General features: G+C 40.6%; 2 protein-coding genes across 2 annotated transcripts in view; one reads left to right on the forward strand and one right to left on the reverse strand.

Annotated features, from left to right (window-relative positions):
- LOC120508516 (major centromere autoantigen B-like) overlaps positions 1-1,627 on the reverse strand; it is a 4,160-nt gene extending 2,533 nt beyond the window's left edge. Inside the window, exons 1-2 of the mRNA XM_039722195.1 lie at positions 1,480-1,627; positions 239-357 (exon numbers count right to left, since the gene is read on the reverse strand). Of these exons, the coding sequence (XP_039578129.1) occupies positions 239-357; positions 1,480-1,627 (267 nt within the window). The remainder of the gene's footprint in view (positions 1-238; positions 358-1,479) is intronic.
- Positions 1,507-13,043, forward strand: LOC120508517 (RNA-binding protein FUS-like). The gene is made up of 6 exons (XM_039722197.1): positions 1,507-1,638; positions 5,602-5,626; positions 5,714-5,865; positions 8,721-8,859; positions 11,521-11,681; positions 12,940-13,043. The coding sequence occupies exons 1-6, from the start codon at positions 1,626-1,628 to the stop codon at positions 13,041-13,043; spliced, it is 594 nt and encodes a 197-aa protein (XP_039578131.1). The 5' UTR covers positions 1,507-1,625.
- Positions 13,044-19,378: the final 6,335 nt, after the last annotated feature.

The following is a 19,378-nucleotide window of genomic DNA, read 5'->3' on the forward strand; positions in this document are numbered from 1 at the left end:
CAGCGCGGCCAGCAGCGCCCGGCCGGACACCGCGGCCAGGCGGCGATCCAGGCTCCGGCCGCCCGCCCGGACACGCTCCAGCGCCGACATGCGGCCGCAGGGACGCGGAGTGGACACTGGAGTGGACACAGAGTGGACACAGGGAATGGGGAGTGGACACTGGAGTGGACACAGAGTGGACACAGGGAATGGGGAGTGGACACAGAGTGGACACAGAGTGGACAACAGAGTGGACAACCCGCAGCGCGGCCAGCAGCGCCCGGCCGGACACCGCGGCCAGGCGGCGATCCAGGCTCCGGCCGCCCGCCCGGACACGCTCCAGCGCCGACATGCGGCCGCAGGGACGCGGAGTGGACACTGGAGTGGACACAGAGTGGACAGTGGGAATGGGGAGTGGACACTGGAGTGGACACAGAGTGGACACAGAGTGGACAGTGGAGTGGACACAGAGTGGACACTGGAGTGGACACAGAGTGGACAGTGGGAGTGGGGAGTGGACACTGGGAAATGGGAGTGGACACAGAGTGGACACTGGATTGGACATGGAGTGGACACTGGGAATGGGGAGTGGACACAGAGTGGACACAGGGAGTGGACACAGGGAATGGACAATGAGAGTGGACACTGGGAATGGAGAGTGGACACTGGGAGTGGACACAGAGTGGACAATGGGAATGGACACTGGGAGTGGACACTGGGAGTGGGGAGTTGAGTGGACACAGAGTGGGGAGTGGGAACGGGCTGGACACTGGGAGTGGACACAGAGTGGACACAGAGTGGACACTGGGAATGGTGAGTGGACACAGAGTGGACAGAGGGAATGGGGAGTGGACACAGAGTGGACACAGAGTGGACACAGAGTGGACACTGGAGTGGACACTGGGAGTGGACACTGGGAATGGGGAGTGGACACTGGGAGTGGGGAGTGGACACTGGAAATGAGGAGTGGACACTGGGAATGGACACTGGGAATGGGGAGTGGACACTGGGAGTGGGGAGTGGACACTGGAAATGAGGAGTGGACACTGGGAATGGACACTGGGAATGGGGAGTGGACACTGGGAGTGGGAAGTGGACACTGGGAATGAAGAGTGGTCACAGAGTGGACACTGGGAATGGGGAATGGACACTGGGAATGGAGTGGACACTGGGACTGGACACTGGGAGTGGGGAGTGGACACTGGGAATGGGGAGTGGACAGAGAGTGGACACTGGGAATGGGGGTGGACACTGGGAATGGAGTGGACACTGGGAGTGGAGTGGACACTGGGAGTGGAGTGGACACTGGGAGTGGGCCCTGTCTCTTCTGTGGGGCCCTGTCTCTTCTATAGGGCCCCGTATTTTCTATAGGGCCCCGTATTTTCTATAGGGCCCTGTCCCCTATAGGCTCCCCCGCTATTTATAGCCCCGCCCCTTGCCCCGCCCACAGCCCCGCCCCTCGCTCTGCCCTCCCGCCCCCTTTTCCCGCCAGGACCGTACCACCTCCAGGGGGAGCACCCCCCCGCTCCCCCCCTCTCGCGCTGGTGGGTGGGAGGCGCCGGCCGAGGCGATAAAAGGGCGGGCGGGCGCGCGCGGCGCGCAGTGCGGGCGCCACGTGGAGCGGACGCGGAGCGCGCGGCACCGCCATGGCCTCCAACGGTACCGGCGCCGTGGGGACCCCTCAGCTCCCTTTTACCCCCGGCAGGGACCCCCGAGCCTCGGGGAGGGACCCCCAGACCCCTCCTTGCCCCGGGGACCCCGGGGGCGGGCGGGGGCTGCAGCGCCCGGCGCGGTCCGGGAGCACCGGGGGGGAAACCTGAGGGGGTTCCGGCGGCCGCCGCGGTTAACACGGCGTTGGTTGTGTTGTTTTTAATTAATGCTCTTCGGAGTCATTATTTTATCATTAATTGGTGTAGTTAAGGCGTTGTTTCATTGTGGGTTTTACACCGACAGCGCTGCTCTGGGGCGGTGTGTGATTTGCGCTGTGTGGGATTTGATGCCGCCCCGTTTCCGCCACGCCTCACTTCTCGATTTTTTTTGTTTTTAATTTGTTATCCCTTTTCTTTTCAATATTTCCCCGCTTTAACACTTAAGTTTTAAGCCCACACCGCAAATTTCGGGTGCTTCTCTGGGTTATTTTTACTGTTAAAGCCATCGCGGATGGGGCGGGGGACGAACAAAGCGCCGCGCCCGGATGCTGCACGCCTGCAGCGGGGAAGGAAATTAACCCCGGGCCCCCCAATTTTAACACAAAAACTTGGATTTTGGGTGAAATTCCCCGGAATTTGTTGTGGTTTTGGAGGAATTTCTGGGTGTTTTAGGGGGTCTGGGACCCGCTTTTTTCCCCGCCCGCCATTTTGTGGTTTTGCCTCTGCGCCACCGCCGCCATTTTGTGCGCGCGGCGCGTGCGCGGCGCCGCTGCCGCAGTGACACATCCGGGTCCTTCCGTTAAATCAAATTAAATCAAAATCAGTCAAATCAAATTAGATTTAATCAAATTGCTTCAAATGCATCAGAAATTAAACTCTAAAACTTCGGTGTCGACCTTAAAAATTCCCCTGCTGTTTCTCCCCTGCGAGACGGGAAATTGCCGCCAGGTCCTGAGGGGGAGGGCTCAGTTCCGCTCTCTTCGGTGCGGATTTATGAGGGAAAATTAAACGTATTTTAATGAAATATAAAGTTTTGTAACTAGATTTGTGTTTCATTGTGCTGTTTATGTCACTTTTTTGAGAGAAATTCGATGGTAAATGCCGGTTTTTAGACTGTCCAAATACCCCCCCCGGGGCACGTCTTTTGTTAGACAAAGCCTGAGGGGAGTTCAAAACCGTACCTTCATTTGGAGATCTAAATATTGAAGTTTAACTTTCTCCTTTAAAATTTTGCGTATAAATTGTTTAATTCGTTGATTTTGTGATGTGTTTGAGGCTTTTTGCCGTTAGAACCATGTGCTTTCACACCCCCTTTTGTTGTGTGGTGCCTGAGGGGAATTTTAACTTGAAAATTTTCTGTCTAAATAATTATATTTATTTTAATGTTTATTTTTTTTTATGAATCGTAAATAATTTAAATTCGAGCTCTGAATGCTTTTAGAGAGGGATTTTTGCTGCAAAAACAGGAATTTTAGACCCTTTTCGTTGTGCTGAGCCTCAGGGGGCTTTAGGGCTTCACGTCCCTTTTCACGTCTAAAATTCATCTTTAGTTTCGCTATTCACAATTAAAATTTGCGGTGATTTTGGGAGATAAAATCGTTAATTTTCTTTTTGGGCGGGAAATTTCGCTCTTCATCAGGGATTTGGTGCTTTGGCGTGGGTGAAACACCCAAATTTTCCTTTATTTTGTGTCAAAATTTCGCTATTTCTGCCCTAAAATAAAAAATCGCTCTTAATTCTTTTAATTAAATTATTAAAATATATTTATTTTAAGGAACTTTTAATTCTTCTGTAGTTAGAAGCTTTCTGCTAATAAGTAATGCCGTTAATTAATTCATTTTTTATTTAAATGTATTTTTATGCTTGCCAAGTGTTAAAATTTATTTATTCCAAGCTCTCTAATTAATTTTTTGTAATTGAAAGTATCTTTCTATTAACGTAAAATTAATGGCTATTGTGTAAATGATTTTGGGTATTTACAGGGTGATTTTTTTCTTAATATTGGTCAATTAAGTTTTTTTAATTACAGAAATAAGTAAAGACAAAATTGATTTATTGATAAATAATGGGGTATTGATTGGATTTTAATTATGGAAATAGGTGGGAAATATCCTTAAAACAATGAGTTTGTGTTATTAATCATTAAGGGAACCCTTTAATTATAAAAATCGGTGTAAAACGCCTTTTTAATACACGGATTTAATGTTGGATTTGTGCTAATTTTCCTAATTAAAAACGTATTAATATGCAAGGATAATTTTAATTAATGGCTAATATGAGTATTAATTAGGGTTGTTCATGATAAATGGAGTTATTTGTTTATTTTTTATTTAAAACCGCTCTAATTACAATTAATAATGTAAAGGAAAGAATTTATTTTAAAGTATTTATTAGTTCATTAATTTAAAAGTATTTCTGTTTTATGTGATTAAAAGGGGTTAATAGCTAAAAGCAATAAATTAATTAGTTGAAAGGTGATTGATGTTTATATTTGAAACCACACTGTTGGTAATTAGTGTGATGGGAAATGACTTAATTAAAGGTGTTAATTAATGTAAAAAATAGATTTAAGATATTAATCAATTTGTTTTGTCATTAAAGTCACTTAATAACCAATCATTTTAATTACGTGGGTTGGTTCTAAGATAATGTTGCTGTTAGTTCTATAATAAAATTATTTGTTTAATTATTAGTAGGTGCTTAATAAATTAAACAAAGTATTTATTTTGAAGTGATTTAATTAATAATAACATTAATTAAATGGTTTAATTGTAAGATAATTCTGGTTTTATTTCTGTAATTAAAATGCTCTTTTAATAATTAGTAAATACATAATAAAGTTAGGAATATATATTTATTTTTAATTACTTCAGATTAATTAACCACGAGTTTTTTAACCACGAGCTTTTAACCCTTTCCTGTTCAGATTTAATAAATTTGGGGAAATAGATTTATCTTAAGTGATTTCTCATTAATTAACCCCAACTTTTCAACCCTTTTCCAGATGTAATTCATTAGGATAAATCAATTTATTTTAACTGCTTTCTGAGTAATTAGCCCTAACTTTTTAACCCCTCTCCAGATTTATTAATTAGGAAAAATATATTTAAGTGATTGGTGCTGGATTCACCCCATTTTTTAAATACTTTCCTCTCCAGATACAATTAATTAGGGAAAATTCTATTTATTTTAAGCAATTTTTCTTGATTAACCTCAACTTTTTAACCTTTTCCTCCCCAGATTTAATAAATCAGGGAAAATATTTTAACCAAGTTTTCCTTGAGTATCCCCTTTTTTTTCCACTCTTCCCTCTCCAGATATAATTAATTAGGAAAAAATACATTTATTTTAACCAAGTTTTCCTTGACCATCCCCGTTTTTTTAACTCTTTCTTCTCCAGATGTAATTAAGTAGGAAAAAATACATTTATTTGAACCAATTTTTCCTTGACCATCCCCATTTTTTTAACTCTTCCCTCTCCAGATATAATTAATTAGGAAAAACACATTTATTTTAACCGATTTCTACTTGAGATCCCCATTTTTTTAAACTCTTTGCTCTCCAGATATAATTAATTCTGAAAAAATACATTTTTTAAACCAATTTTTCCTTGACCATCCCCATTTTTTTAACTCTTTCCTCTCCAGATATAATTAATTAGGGAAAAACACATTCATTTTAACTGATTTCTCCTTGAGATCCCCATTTTTTTAAGCTCTTTGCTCTCCAGATATAATTAATTCTGAAAAAATACATTTTTTAAACCAATTTTTCTTGAGCATCCCCATTTTTTTAATTCTTTCTTGTCCAGATAAAATTAATTAGGAACAACACATTTATATTAACCAATTTCTCCTTGAGCATTCCCATTTTTAAGTCTTTTCTCTCCAGATATAATTAATTGTGAAAAAATATTTTTATTTTAAGCAATTTTTGCTTGCTTAACCTCATTCTTTAACCCTTTCCTCCCCAGATTACAGCCAGACGGCGACACAAAGGTACAACCCCCCTTCCTAACCCTTCCCCACCCCTAAAAATGCCCATTTTCAGCCGGAATTGTTCCCAAATTTGTGGTTTTTTTGCAGTTACGGCGCCTACCCCGCCCCCCCCAGCCAGAGCTACTCGCAGGGAGGGGGGCAGAGCTACTCCCAGCAGAGCTACGGGGGCTACGGGCAGAGCTCGGACTCGGGCTACGGCCAGGGGGGGTACAGCTCCTCCTACGGGCAGAGCCAGAGCGGTGAGTGAGATAAAAAATACAAAAAATGTAAAGTAAATAGAGGAAAATCCCAAAAAACCCCATTGTGCTATCCCATTGTACCCCAAAGCTGCTCCAGAGCTGGGACTGGGGCTACGGCCAGGGGGGTACAGCTCCTCCTACGGGCAGAGCCAGAGCGGTGAGTGACACCAAATATCCTAAAAGTATCCTAAAATAGGAAAAAATCCCCAAAATCCCCATTGTTCTATCCCATTGTCCCCCAAACCTGCCCCAGGGCCAGAGCTGGGACTGGGGCTACGGCCAGGGGGGTACAGCTCCTCCTACGGGCAGAGCCAGAGCGGTGAGTGACACCAAATATCCTAAAAGTATCCTAAAATAGGAAAAAATCCCAAAAATCTGCATTGTTCTATCCCATTGTACCCCAAACCTGCCCCAGCCCCAGAGCTCGGACTCGGGCTACGGCCAGGGGGGGTACAGCTCCTCCTACGGGCAGAGCCAGAGCGGTGAGTGAGATAAAAAATACATCAAATGTAAAATAAATAGAGGGAAATCCCAAAAAACCCCATTGTCGTGTGCCACTGGAGCCAGAACTGCCCCAAAGCTGCCCCAGAGCTGGGACTGGGGCTACGGCCAGGGGGGTACAGCTCATCCTATGGGCAGAGCCAGAGCGGTGAGTGACACAAAATATCCTAAAAATGGAAAATAAATACAGAAATATCCCAAAAATCTGCATTGTTCTATCCCATTGTACCCCAAACCTGCCCCAAAGCTGCCCCAGAGCTGGGACTGGGGCTACGGCCAGGGGGGTACAGCTCATCCTATGGGCAGAGCCAGAGCGGTGAGTGACTCAAAATATCCTAAAAATGGAAAATAAATACAGAAATATCCCAAAAATCCCCATTGTTCTATCCCATTGTACCCCAAACCTGCCCCAAGGCCAGAGCTGGGACTGGGGCTACGGCCAGGGGGGTACAGCTCTTCTTATGGGCAGAGCCAGAGCGGGGAGTGAGATAAAAAATACAAAAAATATAAAATAAATAGAGGGAAATCCCAAAAAACCCCATTGTCGTGTGCCATTGTACCCCAAACCTGCCCCAGCCCCAGAGCTCGGACTCGGGCTACGGCCAGGGGGGGTACAGCTCCTCCTACGGGCAGAGCCAGAGCGGTGAGTGAGATAAAAAATACATCAAATGTAAAATAAATAGAGGGAAATCCCAAAAAACCCCATTGTCGTGTGCCACTGGAGCCAGAACTGCCCCAAAGCTGCCCCAGAGCTGGGACTGGGGCTACGGCCAGGGGGGTACAGCTCATCCTATGGGCAGAGCCAGAGCGGTGAGTGACACAAAATATCCTAAAAATGGAAAATAAATACAGAAATATCCCAAAAATCCCCATTGTTCTATCCCATTGTACCCCAAACCTGCCCCAAAGCTGCCCCAGAGCTGGGACTGGGGCTACGGCCAGGGGGGTACAGCTCATCCTATGGGCAGAGCCAGAGCGGGGAGTGACACCAAATATCCTAAAAATGTAAAAAAGTACAAAAAAATATCCCAAAATTCCCCAAAAATTCGTGTAAGATCCTAAAAATCCTCATCCTTGTGTCCCATTGGGCCCAAAATTGGCACTTTGGGACTCAAAACTGGCCCCAGAACTGATCCTAGAACTGCCTGGGCAGAGCCAGAGCAGTGAGAGAGCCCAGAAATCCCAAAAATACCCTAAAAATTCCCAAAAAAAACCCCCAAAATTCCCATCCTTGTATCCCATTGGACCCAAAATCGGCACCTTTGGACCCAAAACTGATCCCAAAACCTGCCCTGACACTCCAAACCTGACCCCAAAACTGCCTGGGCAGAGCTAGTGAGCCCAAAAATTCCCAAAAACTGCCCAAAAATTCCCAAATTCCCAAAAAATTCCCCAAATTCCCATCCTTGTATCCCATTGGACCCAAAATCGGCACCTTTGGACCCAAAACTAATTTCAAAACCTGCCCTGACACTCCAAACCTAACCCCAAAACTGCCTGGGCAGAGCTAGTGAGCCCAAAAATTCCCAAAAACTGCCCAAAAATTCCCCTAAAATTCCCAAAATCTCCAAAAATTCCCAAAATCCCCCACCTTGTATCCCATTGGACCCAAAATCGGCACCTTTGGACCCAAAACTAATTTCAAAACCTGCCCTGACACTCCAAACCTAACCCCAAAACTGCCTGGGCAGAGCTAGTGAGCCCAAAAATTCCCAAAAACTGCCCAAAAATTCCCCTAAAATTCCCAAAATCCCCAAAAATTCCCAAAAAATCCCCTAAATTCCCCTAAAATTCCCAAAATCCCCAAAAATTCCCAAAATCCCCCACTTTGTATCCCATTGGACCCAAAATCGGCACCTTTGGACCCAAAACTGACCCAAACCTACACTGAAAGCCCCAATTAATTATTAATTGTCTCCAAATTTCCCCTGTTTTTCCCCATTTCCCCTCAATTTCCCCTCATTTTCCCCCATTTTTAAATAAAACATTAATTAACGTTAATTAATGATTAATAATTTCCCAATTTCTTGGTTTTCCCCCCAAATCTCCCAATTCCCCGTGTTTTTTTCTCTCTTTTTCCCAATTTTCCCTTTTTTTTTACCTATTCCCCCCCCAATTTCCCCTGTTTTTCCCTGCATTTTCTAATACAACGTTAATTACCGTTAATTAGCCGTTAATAATTTCCCAATTTCTTGGTTTTCCCCCCAAATCTCCCAATTCCCCGTGTTTTTTTCTCTCTTTTTCCCAATTTTCCCTTTTTTTTTCCCTATTCCCCCCCCAATTTCCCCTGTTTCCCCCTGTATTTTCTAATGCAACCTTAATTAGCGTTAATTAATTGTTAATTGTCCCCCCAGGTTACTCGGCGCCGGCGGCTCCTCCCTCCTACGGCTCCGGCGGCTTCGGCTCCGGGCAGAGCTCCCAGGGCAGCTACGGCCAGACCTCCTCCTACCCTGGCTACTCACAGCCCCCTGCAGCTGCCTCGGCCTCCGGGAGGTGATTAATTAGTTAATTAATTCTTAATTAGTGGTTATTGTTGGTTGTTGTTAAGGGAAATCCCATAGTGGTGACATCAAACCCCAACCCAGTCACTCCCAGTACCCCCAGACCTCCTCCTACCCTGGCTACTCACAGCCCCCTGCAGCTGCCTCGGCCTCTGGGAGGTGATTAATTAGTTAATTAATTATTAATTAGTGGTTATTGTTGGTTGTTGTTAAGGGAAATCCCATAGTGGTGACATCAAACCCCAACCCAGTCACTCCCAGTACCCCCAGACCTCCTCCTACCCTGGCTACTCACAGCCCCCTGCAGCTGCCTCGGCCTCTGGGAGGTGATTAATTAGTTAATTAATCAGTAATTAGTGGTTATTGTTGGTTGTTGTTAAGGGAAATCCCATAGCGGTAACGCCCAACCCAACCCAACCCGGTCAGTCCCAGCACCCCCAGAGCTCCTCCTACCCTGGCTGCTCACAGCCCCCTGCAGCTGCCTCGGCCTCTGGGAGGTGATTAATTAACTAATTAATCGTTAATTAGTGGTTATTGTTGGTTGTTGCTAAGGGAAATCCCATAGCGGTGACACCAAACCCCAACCCAGTCACTCCCAGTACCCCCAGAGCTCCTCCTGCCCTGGCTGCTCACAGCCCCCTGCAGCTGCCTCAGCCTCTGGGAGGTGATTAATTAGTTAATTAATCAGTACTTAGTGGTTATTAACTGTTAGTGTAAGCCTAAAACCCAAATTGGTGACACCAAACCCTAACCCAGTCACTGCCAGTGACCCCAGAGCTCCTCCTGCCCTGGCTGCTCACAGCCCCCTGTGGCTGCTTGTGTGCCTGGCAGGTCATTAATTAATTAATTATTAATTAATTACTATTTTGGAACAAATCCCAGGTGGTTTTTGGGTCAATTCCCTGCGTTTTCCGTTGATCCTTGTCTCCTGTCGGTTCTAATTCCCATTTTTTGGGTGAATTTTGGGTGGGTTTTGGGTGAAATTCCAGCTGGTTTTTGGGTGAAATTCTGGTTGTTTTTTGGGTCAAATTCCAGCTGTTTTGGGTCAGAATTCCAGCTGGTTTTTGGGTGAAATTCTGGTTGTTTTTTGGGTCAAATTCCAGCTGTTTTGGGTCAAAATTCCAGCTGGTTTTTGGGTGAAATTCTGGTTGTTTTTTGGGTCAAATTCCAGCTGTTTTGGGTCAGAATTTCAGCTGGGTTTTTTTTTTTGCCAAATTCTGGTTGTTTTTTGGGTCAAATTCCAGCTGTTTTGGGTCAAATTCCAGCTGGTTTTTGGGTGAAATTCCGGTTGTTTTTTGGGTCAAATTCCAGCTATTTTGGGTCAAATTCCAGCTGGTTTTTGGGTGAAATTCCAGCTGTTTCTGGGTGAAGTTCCAGCTGTTTCTGGGTGAAATTCCAGCTGTTTTTTGGGTGAAAATCCAGCTGTTTTTCATTTTTTGGGTGAATTTTGGGTGGGTTTTGGGTGAAATTCCAGCTGGTTTTTGGGTGAAATTCAGGTTGTTTTTTGGGTCAAATTCCAGCTGTTTTGGGTCAGAATTCCAGCTGGTTTTTGGGTGAAATTCAGGTTGTTTTTTGGGTCAAATTCCAGCTGTTTTGGGTCAGAATTCCAGCTGGGTTTTTTTTTGGCCAAATTCCAGCTGTTTTTTGGGTCAAATTCCAGCTGTTTCTGGGTGAAATTCCAGCTGTTTTGGGGTCAAATTCCAGCTGGTTTTTTTTGGGTGAAATTCCAGCTGTTTTTTGGGTGAAAATTCAGCAGTTTTGGGGTGAACTTCCAGCTGTTTCGGGGTGAAATTCCAGCTGTTTTTTGGGTGAAATTCCAGCTGCTTTTGGTGAAATCCCAGCTGGTTTTTTGCATTAAAATCCAGCTGTTTTGGTGTGAATTCTGGCTGGTTTTTGGGTGAAATTCCAGCTGTTTTTGGTCAAATTCTGGGTGTTTTTTTGGGTCAAATTTCAGCTGGTTTTGGGTGAAATTCCAGCTATTTTTTGGGTGAAATTCCAGCTGTTTTTGGTGTGAAATTCCAGCTGGTTTTTGGGTGAAATTTCGGCTTTTTTTGGGTCAAATTCTGGGTGGTTTTTTGGGTCAAATTGCAGCAGTTTTAGGGTGACAATTCCAGCTGTTTTTGGGGTGAATTCTGGGTGTTTTTTTGGGTGAATTCCAGGTGTTTTTCAATAAAATTCCAGCTGATTCTTGGGTGAAATTCCGGCTGGTTTTTAGGTGAAACTCCAGCTAGTTTTTATGTGAAATTTTGCTTATTTTTTGGTTAAAATTCTGCTTACTTTTGGGGTGAATTCCAGCAGTTTTTGGGGTGAATTCCAGCTGTTTTTCAGGAAAATTCCCACTGGTTTTTGGGTGAAATTCTGCTTATTTTTTCGTTAAAATTCTGCTTATTTTTGGGGTGAATTCCAGCAGTTTTTGGGGTGAATTCCAGCTGTTTTTCAGGAAAATTCCCGCTGGTTTTTGGGTGAAATTCTGCTTATTTTTTCATTAAAATTCTGCTTATTTTTGGGGTGAATTGCAGCTGCGTTTGCTAAATTCCATTTTTCTGCAACTCCCACCTATTCCTTTGAACCTCCCATCTCTTTCCCCCCAACCCCCTGTATTTTTTTCCCCCAAAATTCCCATTTTTTACTGAAATCCCCCTTTTTCCCCCAGTTACGGCAGCGGCTCCGGCAGCTCCAGCTACGGGCAGGCCCCGAGCGGGGGCTACAACCAACAGCAGAGCGGGGGCTACAACCAGCAGAGCTATGGGCAACAGTCGTCCTACAACCCGCCCCCGAGCTACAGCCAGCAGGGCCAGTACAGCTCCGGGGGATGTGAGTGATGGTCCCAAAAAAACGGGGATTTTGGGGTGAAATCCGAGGATTTTGGGCAAAATGGGGACTAAAATCGGTTGATTTTTGGGTGATGTCGGCTCAGTTTTGGGGGATTTGGGGTGGAATTGAGGGATTTGGGGTGGGAACTGTCATCCTACAGCCCCCCCAAAATCACATCTAAAATGATGTGATTTGGTCCGTGGATTTGGGTCAGAATCCTTGGATTTGGGGCCGCGTTTGTTTCCGAAACCCCCCGATTTTTGCCCAAATTCCCCGATTTTTCCCCCAAATTCCCGACTTGCCCTAATCCTGCCGTTTTGCCCTCTTTTGCAGCCAGCAGCTACGGGCAGGATGGGGTTTTGAGGTTGATTTGGGGCAGAATTCTCTCAATTTTGGGTCAGAATCCCAGGATTTGGGGCCGCGTTTGTGTCCAAAACCCCCCGATTTTTGCCCAAATCCCCGATTTTCCCCCCAAATTCCCGACTTTCCCTAGCTCCTCCATTTTTCCCTGTTTGCAGTGAGCAGCTACGGGCGGGAGGTGGTTTGGGGTTGATTTGGGGCAGAATTCTGTCAGTTTTGGGTCAGAATCCCAGGATTTGGGGCCGCGTTTGTGTCCAAAACCCCCCGATTTTTGCCCAAATCCCCGATTTTTTCCCCAAATTCCCGACTTTCCCTAGCTCCTCCATTTTTCCCTGTTTGCAGTGAGCAGCTACGGGCGGGAGGTGGTTTGGGGTTGATTTGGGGCAGAATTCTCTCAATTTTGGGTCAGAATGCTTGGATTTGGGGCCGCATTTGGTTCCGAAACCCCCCGATTTTTCCCCAAATCCCCCGATTTTTCCCCAAATTCCCGACTTTCCCTAACCCTGCCATTTCCCCCTGTTTGCAGCCAGCAGCTACGGGCAGGAGGGGGGTTTGGAGTTGATTTGGGGCAGAATTCTCTCAATTTTGGGTCAGAATCCCTGGATTTGGGGCCGCGTTTGTGTCCAAAACCCCCCGATTTTTGCCCAAATCCCCCGATTTTTCTCCCAAATTCCCAATTTTCCCTAACCCTGCCATTTTCCCCTTTTTCAGCCAGCAGCTACGGGCAGGACGGGGGTTTGGGGTTGATTTGGGGCAGAATTCTCTCAATTTTGGGTCAGAATCCTTGGATTTGGGGCCGCGTTTGTGTCCAAAACCCCCCAATTTTTGCCCAAATTCCCCGTTTTTTTCCCCAAATTCCCGATTTTCCCTAACCCTGCCATTTTCCCCTCTTTTGCAGCCAGCAGCTACGGGCAGGAGGGCGGCTCGCTGAGCTCGGGCGGGTACCAGGAGCCCGGCGGGGGCTACGGCTCCTCGGCGTGGGGGAAAATGGGGACAAAATGAGGGAAAATCTGAGGAAAAAATGGGGAGAAATTAGGAGAAAATTGGGGAGAAAATGGGGGAAAAAGAAGGGAAAATAGGAGAAAAATGGGGGAAAATTTGGGGTAGAATGAGGAAAAAATAGTGGGAAAATTGGAGAAAATGGAAGAAAAATGGGGAGAAACGGTAGAGAATTGGGGAGAAATTGTAGGAAAAAAATGGGGAGAAAATGAGGGAAAAATGGGGAAAATTGGGGAGAAATTATAGGAAAATGGTTCTGGGAGAATGAGGAAAAAATGGGGGAAAAGTGGGGGAAAATGAGAAAAAAATGGGGGGAAAATTGGAGGGAAATGGGGGAAAATAGGGGAAAATGAGGGAAAATGGGAAAAGTGGAGGTTTGGGGATAAAAAAGGTGGAAAGAAAAATGTGGAAAATGGGAAAAAATGGGGTTTTGGTAGGAAAAAGGTAAAAAATGGAAAAAATGGTAAAAAAAGGTTTTAAAAATGAGTTAAAAATGGAATTTTGAGGAAGGTGAAAGTGGAAAAATTGGAGAAATGGATTTTTGGGAAATGAAAAGGTGGAAAATGTTGCCAAGGTCACCTGCAGCCTCTGGTCCCGGCAGGGGGAAAAATGTGGAGAAAAAAAGGTGAAATTTGGGAAAAATGTGGAGAAAAAAATGGAATTTTAAGGAAAAAACACTTTAAAATGGTGGAAATATATTAAAGGGAAAAAAAATGAATTTTTGGGGAGAAAAGGTGGAATGAGAGGGAAAAATATGGGGAAAAAAATGGATTTTGGGGTCAAAATGAAGGAAAAATCCTGAAGGAAAAAGTGAAATTTAGGGAAAAAATCCTGGAGGAAAAAGGTGGAATTTGGAGAGAAAAAATGTGATTTAAAAAAGGTGGGATTTAGGGAAAAAAATGTGGAAAAAGCAGGGAAAATATTAAAAAGAAAATGGTGGAATTTAAGGGAAAAATAATGAAAAAAAAAAGGTGAAATATGGAAAAAAAAACCTGGTGTGTTTTGAGGTCACTGCAGAGAAAAATGGTGAAAAAATGGTAAAAAATGGTAAAAAAGTGGATTTGGAGGGAAAATCCACTGGATTGGAAAGGTTTGGGATGGTTTGGTGCCTCTGGAGAGGAAATTTTGGTGTCCCGGTGCTGGAAATGGTGGAAAATGGTGAAAAAAAGCACAAAAAATGGTAAAAAAGCAAAAAAAAAAGGTAAAAAAGGACCAAAAATGGTTCAAAATAGCAAAAAAAAAAAGGAAAAAATGGTTTAAAAATGATCAAAAGTGAAAGAATGAGGGGGAAAGTGGTCAAAAAATTGAAAATGTGGTTGGTAAAAAAAAGTAAAAATGGTTGTGGGAAAAAAGGAAAATGGTGAAAATTTGTATTAAAAAAGGGAAAAATGGTAAAAATTGGTTTGAAGTGGTTAAAAATAGGAGAAAATTGAAAAAAAAATGGTTAAAAAGGTGAAAAAATGGTGAGGAAATGGTAAAAAAATATGAAAAAAGGGAAAAATGGGAAAAATATGGGGGAAAATGGTCAAAAATGACAGAAAAGGGAAAAAAATCAAGAAAAATTCAAAAGGGAAAAATGGAAAAAAAATTGGATAAATTGAAAAAAAAGATGAGAAAAATTTGGAGGAAGGAAGGAAAAAATTGTTTAAAAATGGAGAAAAAAGGGGGAAATGGTTAAAAATGGTTAAAAAATAAGAAAAAGGGAAAAACTGCAAAAGAAAAAAGGAAAAAATGCAGAAAATTTCAGAAAAAGGGAAAAAATTGTCTGAAAAATTAAAAAAAAAGGAAAATACTGGTTTTAAAAAATGTAAAAAATGGTTTGAAAATGGAAAAAAACAAAATGGGAGAAAAAAGGAAAAAAAATGCAAAAAAAAAGGGAAAATGTTGGAAAAATGCAAGAAATGAGGAGAAAATTGGTTAAAAATTTTAAAAAATGCAAAAAGAAAGGGGGAAAATGGTGAAAAAAATGTAAAAGGGGAAAAATTGGTTTAAAAATGGAAAAAAAAATTGGAAGGAAAAGGGAAAATGCAAAGAAAGAAATGGGAAAAATGGTGAAAAAATGAAAAAAAAAATGAAAAAATGGTTGGGAAAATGCAAAATAAAAATTGGTAAAAAGGGGAAAAATGTCTTAAAATGCAAGAAAAAAGATAAAAATGGTGGAAAGGTTTTAAAAATTGAAGAAAGAGGGTGAAAAATGGTTTTAAAATGCAAAAGGAAAGATTAAAAATGAAAAAAAGAGTAAAAATACAAAAAAAAAGAGTTAAAAATGCAAAAAAAAGGGAAAATTGGTTAAAAATGGAAAAAAAATCTTCTATAAGTGTAAAGGAAAAAGGTAAAAATGGTAGAGAAAGGGGAAAAATGTTTTCAGAAGTGCAAAAAAAAATGAAAAATTGGTTTAAAAATGAGAAAAAAAAGGGAAAAAATGTGAAAAAAGGGTAAAAAAATTTTTAAAAAGGTTAAAAATGCAAAAAAAGGTTAAAAAAGCAAAAAAAGTTAAAAATGCAAAAAAGGTAAAAACAAAAAAGGTTAAAAATGAAAAAAAAAATTTAAAATATAAGTGTAAAGGAAAAAGGTAAAAATGGTAGAGAAAGGGGAAAAATGTTTTCAGAAGTGCAAAAAAAAATGAAAAATTGGTTTAAAAATGAGAAAAAAAAGGGAAAAAATGTGAAAAAAGGGTAAAAAAAATTTTTAAAAAGTTTAGAAATGCAAAAAAAGGTTAAAAAAGCAAAAAAAGTTAAAAATGCAAAAAAGGTAAAAACAAAAAAGGGTTAAAAATGAAAAAAAAAATTTAAAATATTTAAAAATAAAGGTAAAAAAAGCAAAAAAAAAAGGGTTAAAAATTAAAAAAAAAAGGGGAAAATTGGTTAAAGGAAGAGCAAAAAAAGTTGAATTTTTGGGGCCGTCCAGGTGAGTATTTTGGGGGGATTTTGGGGGTTTTGTTGTTCCAAACGTGTTTTACCAACTCTGCCTTTTGTGTGCTGCAGGTGTGAAAAAAAAGCAGCGAAAACTCAAAATCCGCCGCTGTTTTGGGTTCAAAAAAGGCAGAAAAGGGCAAAAAAAAAAAAGCAAAAAAATTGAGAAATTTTAACAGCTGCAAAGGCTCAGGAGGGGGAGATCCAGGAGGGGGGAGAATGGGAAAAAAATCGGATTTTTGGGGATTTTTTTCCCCAATTTTGGGCTCAATCCCAACCCTGCTGCGTCCAGGAGGAAAAAGCGTCGGCGGCGAGGAAAAAACTCCAAAAAAACCCCAAAAAAGTGCAAAAATTCCTCAAAAAAGCCCTAAAAATTCAGCGAAAGAAAGTCAAAATATCCCCAAAAAATTTTTCAAAAGAAGCCCAAAAGGTCCCCCCAAAAAATTGCAAAAATTGCAAAAAAAAAGTTTAAAAAAATTCCAAAAAAACCCCAAAAAATTTCTCCAAAAAGGCCAAAAAATTCCTCAGAAAACCCAAAAATTGCCCCTCCAAAAAAAGCCTCCAAAAGCGAAAGAAAAATAAAAAAAATTATTGGAAGAATTCCAAAAAAATGCCAGAAAAATCCCTGGAAAAAGCAAAAAAAAAATCTTCAAGAAAATAAAAAAATTGAAAAAAAAAATTCCAAAAATTGCTGGAAAAAAGCGCAAAAAACCTCAAAAATTATGGAAAAAAAAAAGTCTCACAAATTGCCAAGAAAAATACAAAAAAAATGTCCAAAAATTCAGAATAAAGTTTAAAAATTCTCCTAAAAAAATCCTAAAAATTGCTGGAAAAAAAATCCCAAAAAAGGCCAAAAATTGCCAGAAAGGTCTCAAAAATAGCCCAAAAAACTTCCCAAAAATTCCTAAATATTGCCCAAAAAAGCACCCAAACATCAGCCAAAAACAACAGAAAAAGCCCAAAAATTGATGAAAAAAAATCCAAAAAATTCCTCAAAGAAATCTCAAAAATGTAAAAAAAACCTCACAAAAATTGCCAAAAAAACCCAAAAATTCCGAAAAAATCTAGGAAATTGCAAAAAAAAAAAAAAAAAGCTGGAAAAGAGTCCATAAATTCCTGAGAATAATCTCAAAAAATGTCCAAAAATTCCCCCCAAAAGGCCCAAAAATTCCTCACAAAAATCCCCCAAAAAACAACAAAAAAATCCACCCAGAAATTCCCCAAAAACAGCAGAAAAATTTCCTCAAAATGCTCAAAAATTCCCCAAAAATTGCCCAGAAAAGCCCAAAAATTCTAAAAAAAAATCCCAAAAATTGCCAAAAAATCCACAAAAATTTTTCAAAGCCCAAAAATTCTCAAATCCGGAAAATTGCAGAAAGAAACCCCTGAAAAAAAGGAAAAAAATTCCTGAAAATAATCCCAAAAATTAAAAAAAAAAAAGGGAAAAATTGCCCAAAATCCAAAAGAAAAAAAGGAAAAAAATTCCTGAAAATAATCCCAAAAATTAAAAAAAAAAAAGGAAAAATTGCCCAAAATCCAAAAAAATGGCCCCAAAAAACCCAAAATTTCAGAAAAAAAATTGGAAAAAATTGCAAAAAAAACCCCCTAAAAAAGTCCAAAAAATCCCAAAAAATGGCCCCAAAAAAGCCCAAAAATTCAGAAAAAAAATTTGAAAAAATTGCCAAAAAACTCCCAAGAATTTCTGAAAATAATCCCAAAAATTAAAAAAACCCCGAAAGTTGCCAAAAAATTCCTCAAAAATTCCCAAAAAAAGCCCAAAAATTCAGAAAAAAGTTGCAGAAAATTGCTGAAAAAGACCCTGAAAGAAACACAAAAAATCCTGAAAATAATCCCAAAAATTGCCCAAAAAATCCTCACAGAAATCCCAAAAATTGCCAAAAAAATTCCCAAAAAAAGTCCAAAAAATTCCGATAAAAATTCAAAAAATTGCTGAAAAGAGCCCAAAAATTCCTGAAATTTAATCCTAAAAATTGCTAAATAAACTCCCAAAAATGCCCAAAAAATGGCCCCAAAAAAGCCCAAAAATTGCTCAAAAAAGCCCCAAAATTCAGAAAAAAAAATTAAAAATTGCAAAAAAACCCCCCAAAAATTCCTGAAAATAATCCCAAAAATTGCTGAAAAAATTCCCCAAAAAATTCAGAAAAAAATTCAAAAAATTGCAAAAAAAGCCCCAAAATTCCTGAAAATAATTCTAAAAACAAAAAAAAAACCCGAAAAATTGCCACAAAAAAAGCCCCAAAATTCCCCAAAAATGCCAAAAAATTCAGAAAAAAATCAGAAAATTGCTGAAAAAAACCCTGAAAAATCACCAAAAAATCCTGAAAATAATCCCAAAAAATCCTCACAGAAATCCCAAAAATTGCCTAAAAAATTCTCCTAAAAAGCCCAAAAATTCAGAAAAAAAATTTAAAAATTGCAAAAAAGAGCCCAAAAATTCCTGAAAATAATCCCAAAAATTGCTGAAAAAATTCCCCAAAAAATTCAGAAAAAAATTCAAAAAATTGCAAAAAAAGCCCCAAAATTCCTGAAAATAATTCTAAAAACAAAAAAAAAACCCGAAAAATTGCCACAAAAAAAGCCCCAAAATTCCCCAAAAATGCCAAAAAATTCAGAAAAAAATCAGAAAATTGCTGAAAAAAACCCTGAAAAATCACCAAAAAATCCTGAAAATAATCCCAAAAAATCCTCACAGAAATCCCAAAAATTGCCTAAAAAATTCTCCTAAAAAGCCCAAAAATTCAGAAAAAAAATTTAAAAATTGCAAAAAAGAGCCCAAAAATTCCTGAAAATAATCCCAAAAATTCCAAAAAAACCCTGAAAAATTGCCCAAAAAATGTTCAAAAATTCCTCCCAAAAATTGCTCAAAAAAGCCCAAAAAATCAGAAAAAAAGTCAGATAATTGCTGCAAAAACCCTGAAAAAAGCCCAAAAATTCCTGAAAATAATCCCAAAAATTAAAAAAAAACACAAAAAAATACCGAAAAAAGCCCAAAAATTCCCCAAAAAAGCCCCATAAAAGCTCAAAAATTGCTCAAAAAAACCCAAAAATTCAGAAAAAAAGCAGAAAATTGCTGGAAAAAAAATCCTGAAAAAAGCCCAAAACCAAAAAAAAAAAAAAAACCCTGGAAAATTGCCCAAAAAAAAGCCCAAAAATTCAGAAAAAAATCCAGAAAATTGCTGAAAAAAATCCTGAAAAAAAGCCCAAAAATTAAAAAAAAAACCCTGAAAAATTGCCCCCAAAAAAACCCCAAAAAAGCCCAAAAATTCAGAAAAAAAATCAGAAAATTGCTGAAAAAAAACCCTGAAAAATGCCTAAAAATTCCTAAAAACCCCCCAAAAACTGGCAAAAAAAAAACCCCAAAAATTCTGAAAAGAAGCCCAAAAATTCTGAAAAAATATCAGAAAA

Source organism: Passer montanus, unplaced genomic scaffold (assembly GCF_014805655.1).
Source record: "Passer montanus isolate IOZ18808 unplaced genomic scaffold, ASM1480565v1 scaffold472, whole genome shotgun sequence".
In the NCBI taxonomy this organism is placed as follows: domain Eukaryota; kingdom Metazoa; phylum Chordata; class Aves; order Passeriformes; family Passeridae; genus Passer; species Passer montanus.

What these genes read in the sequence shown, in the direction of transcription:
- LOC120508517 (XM_039722197.1), top strand. An exon ending in AGCCAGACGGCGACACAAAG is followed by an intron (nt 5,627 to 5,713) that starts GTACAACCCCCC and finishes GTTTTTTTGCAG; the next exon opens with TTACGGCGCCTACCCCGCCC. An exon ending in GCTGCCTCGGCCTCCGGGAG is followed by an intron (nt 8,860 to 11,520) that starts GTGATTAATTAG and finishes TTTTTCCCCCAG; the next exon opens with TTACGGCAGCGGCTCCGGCA.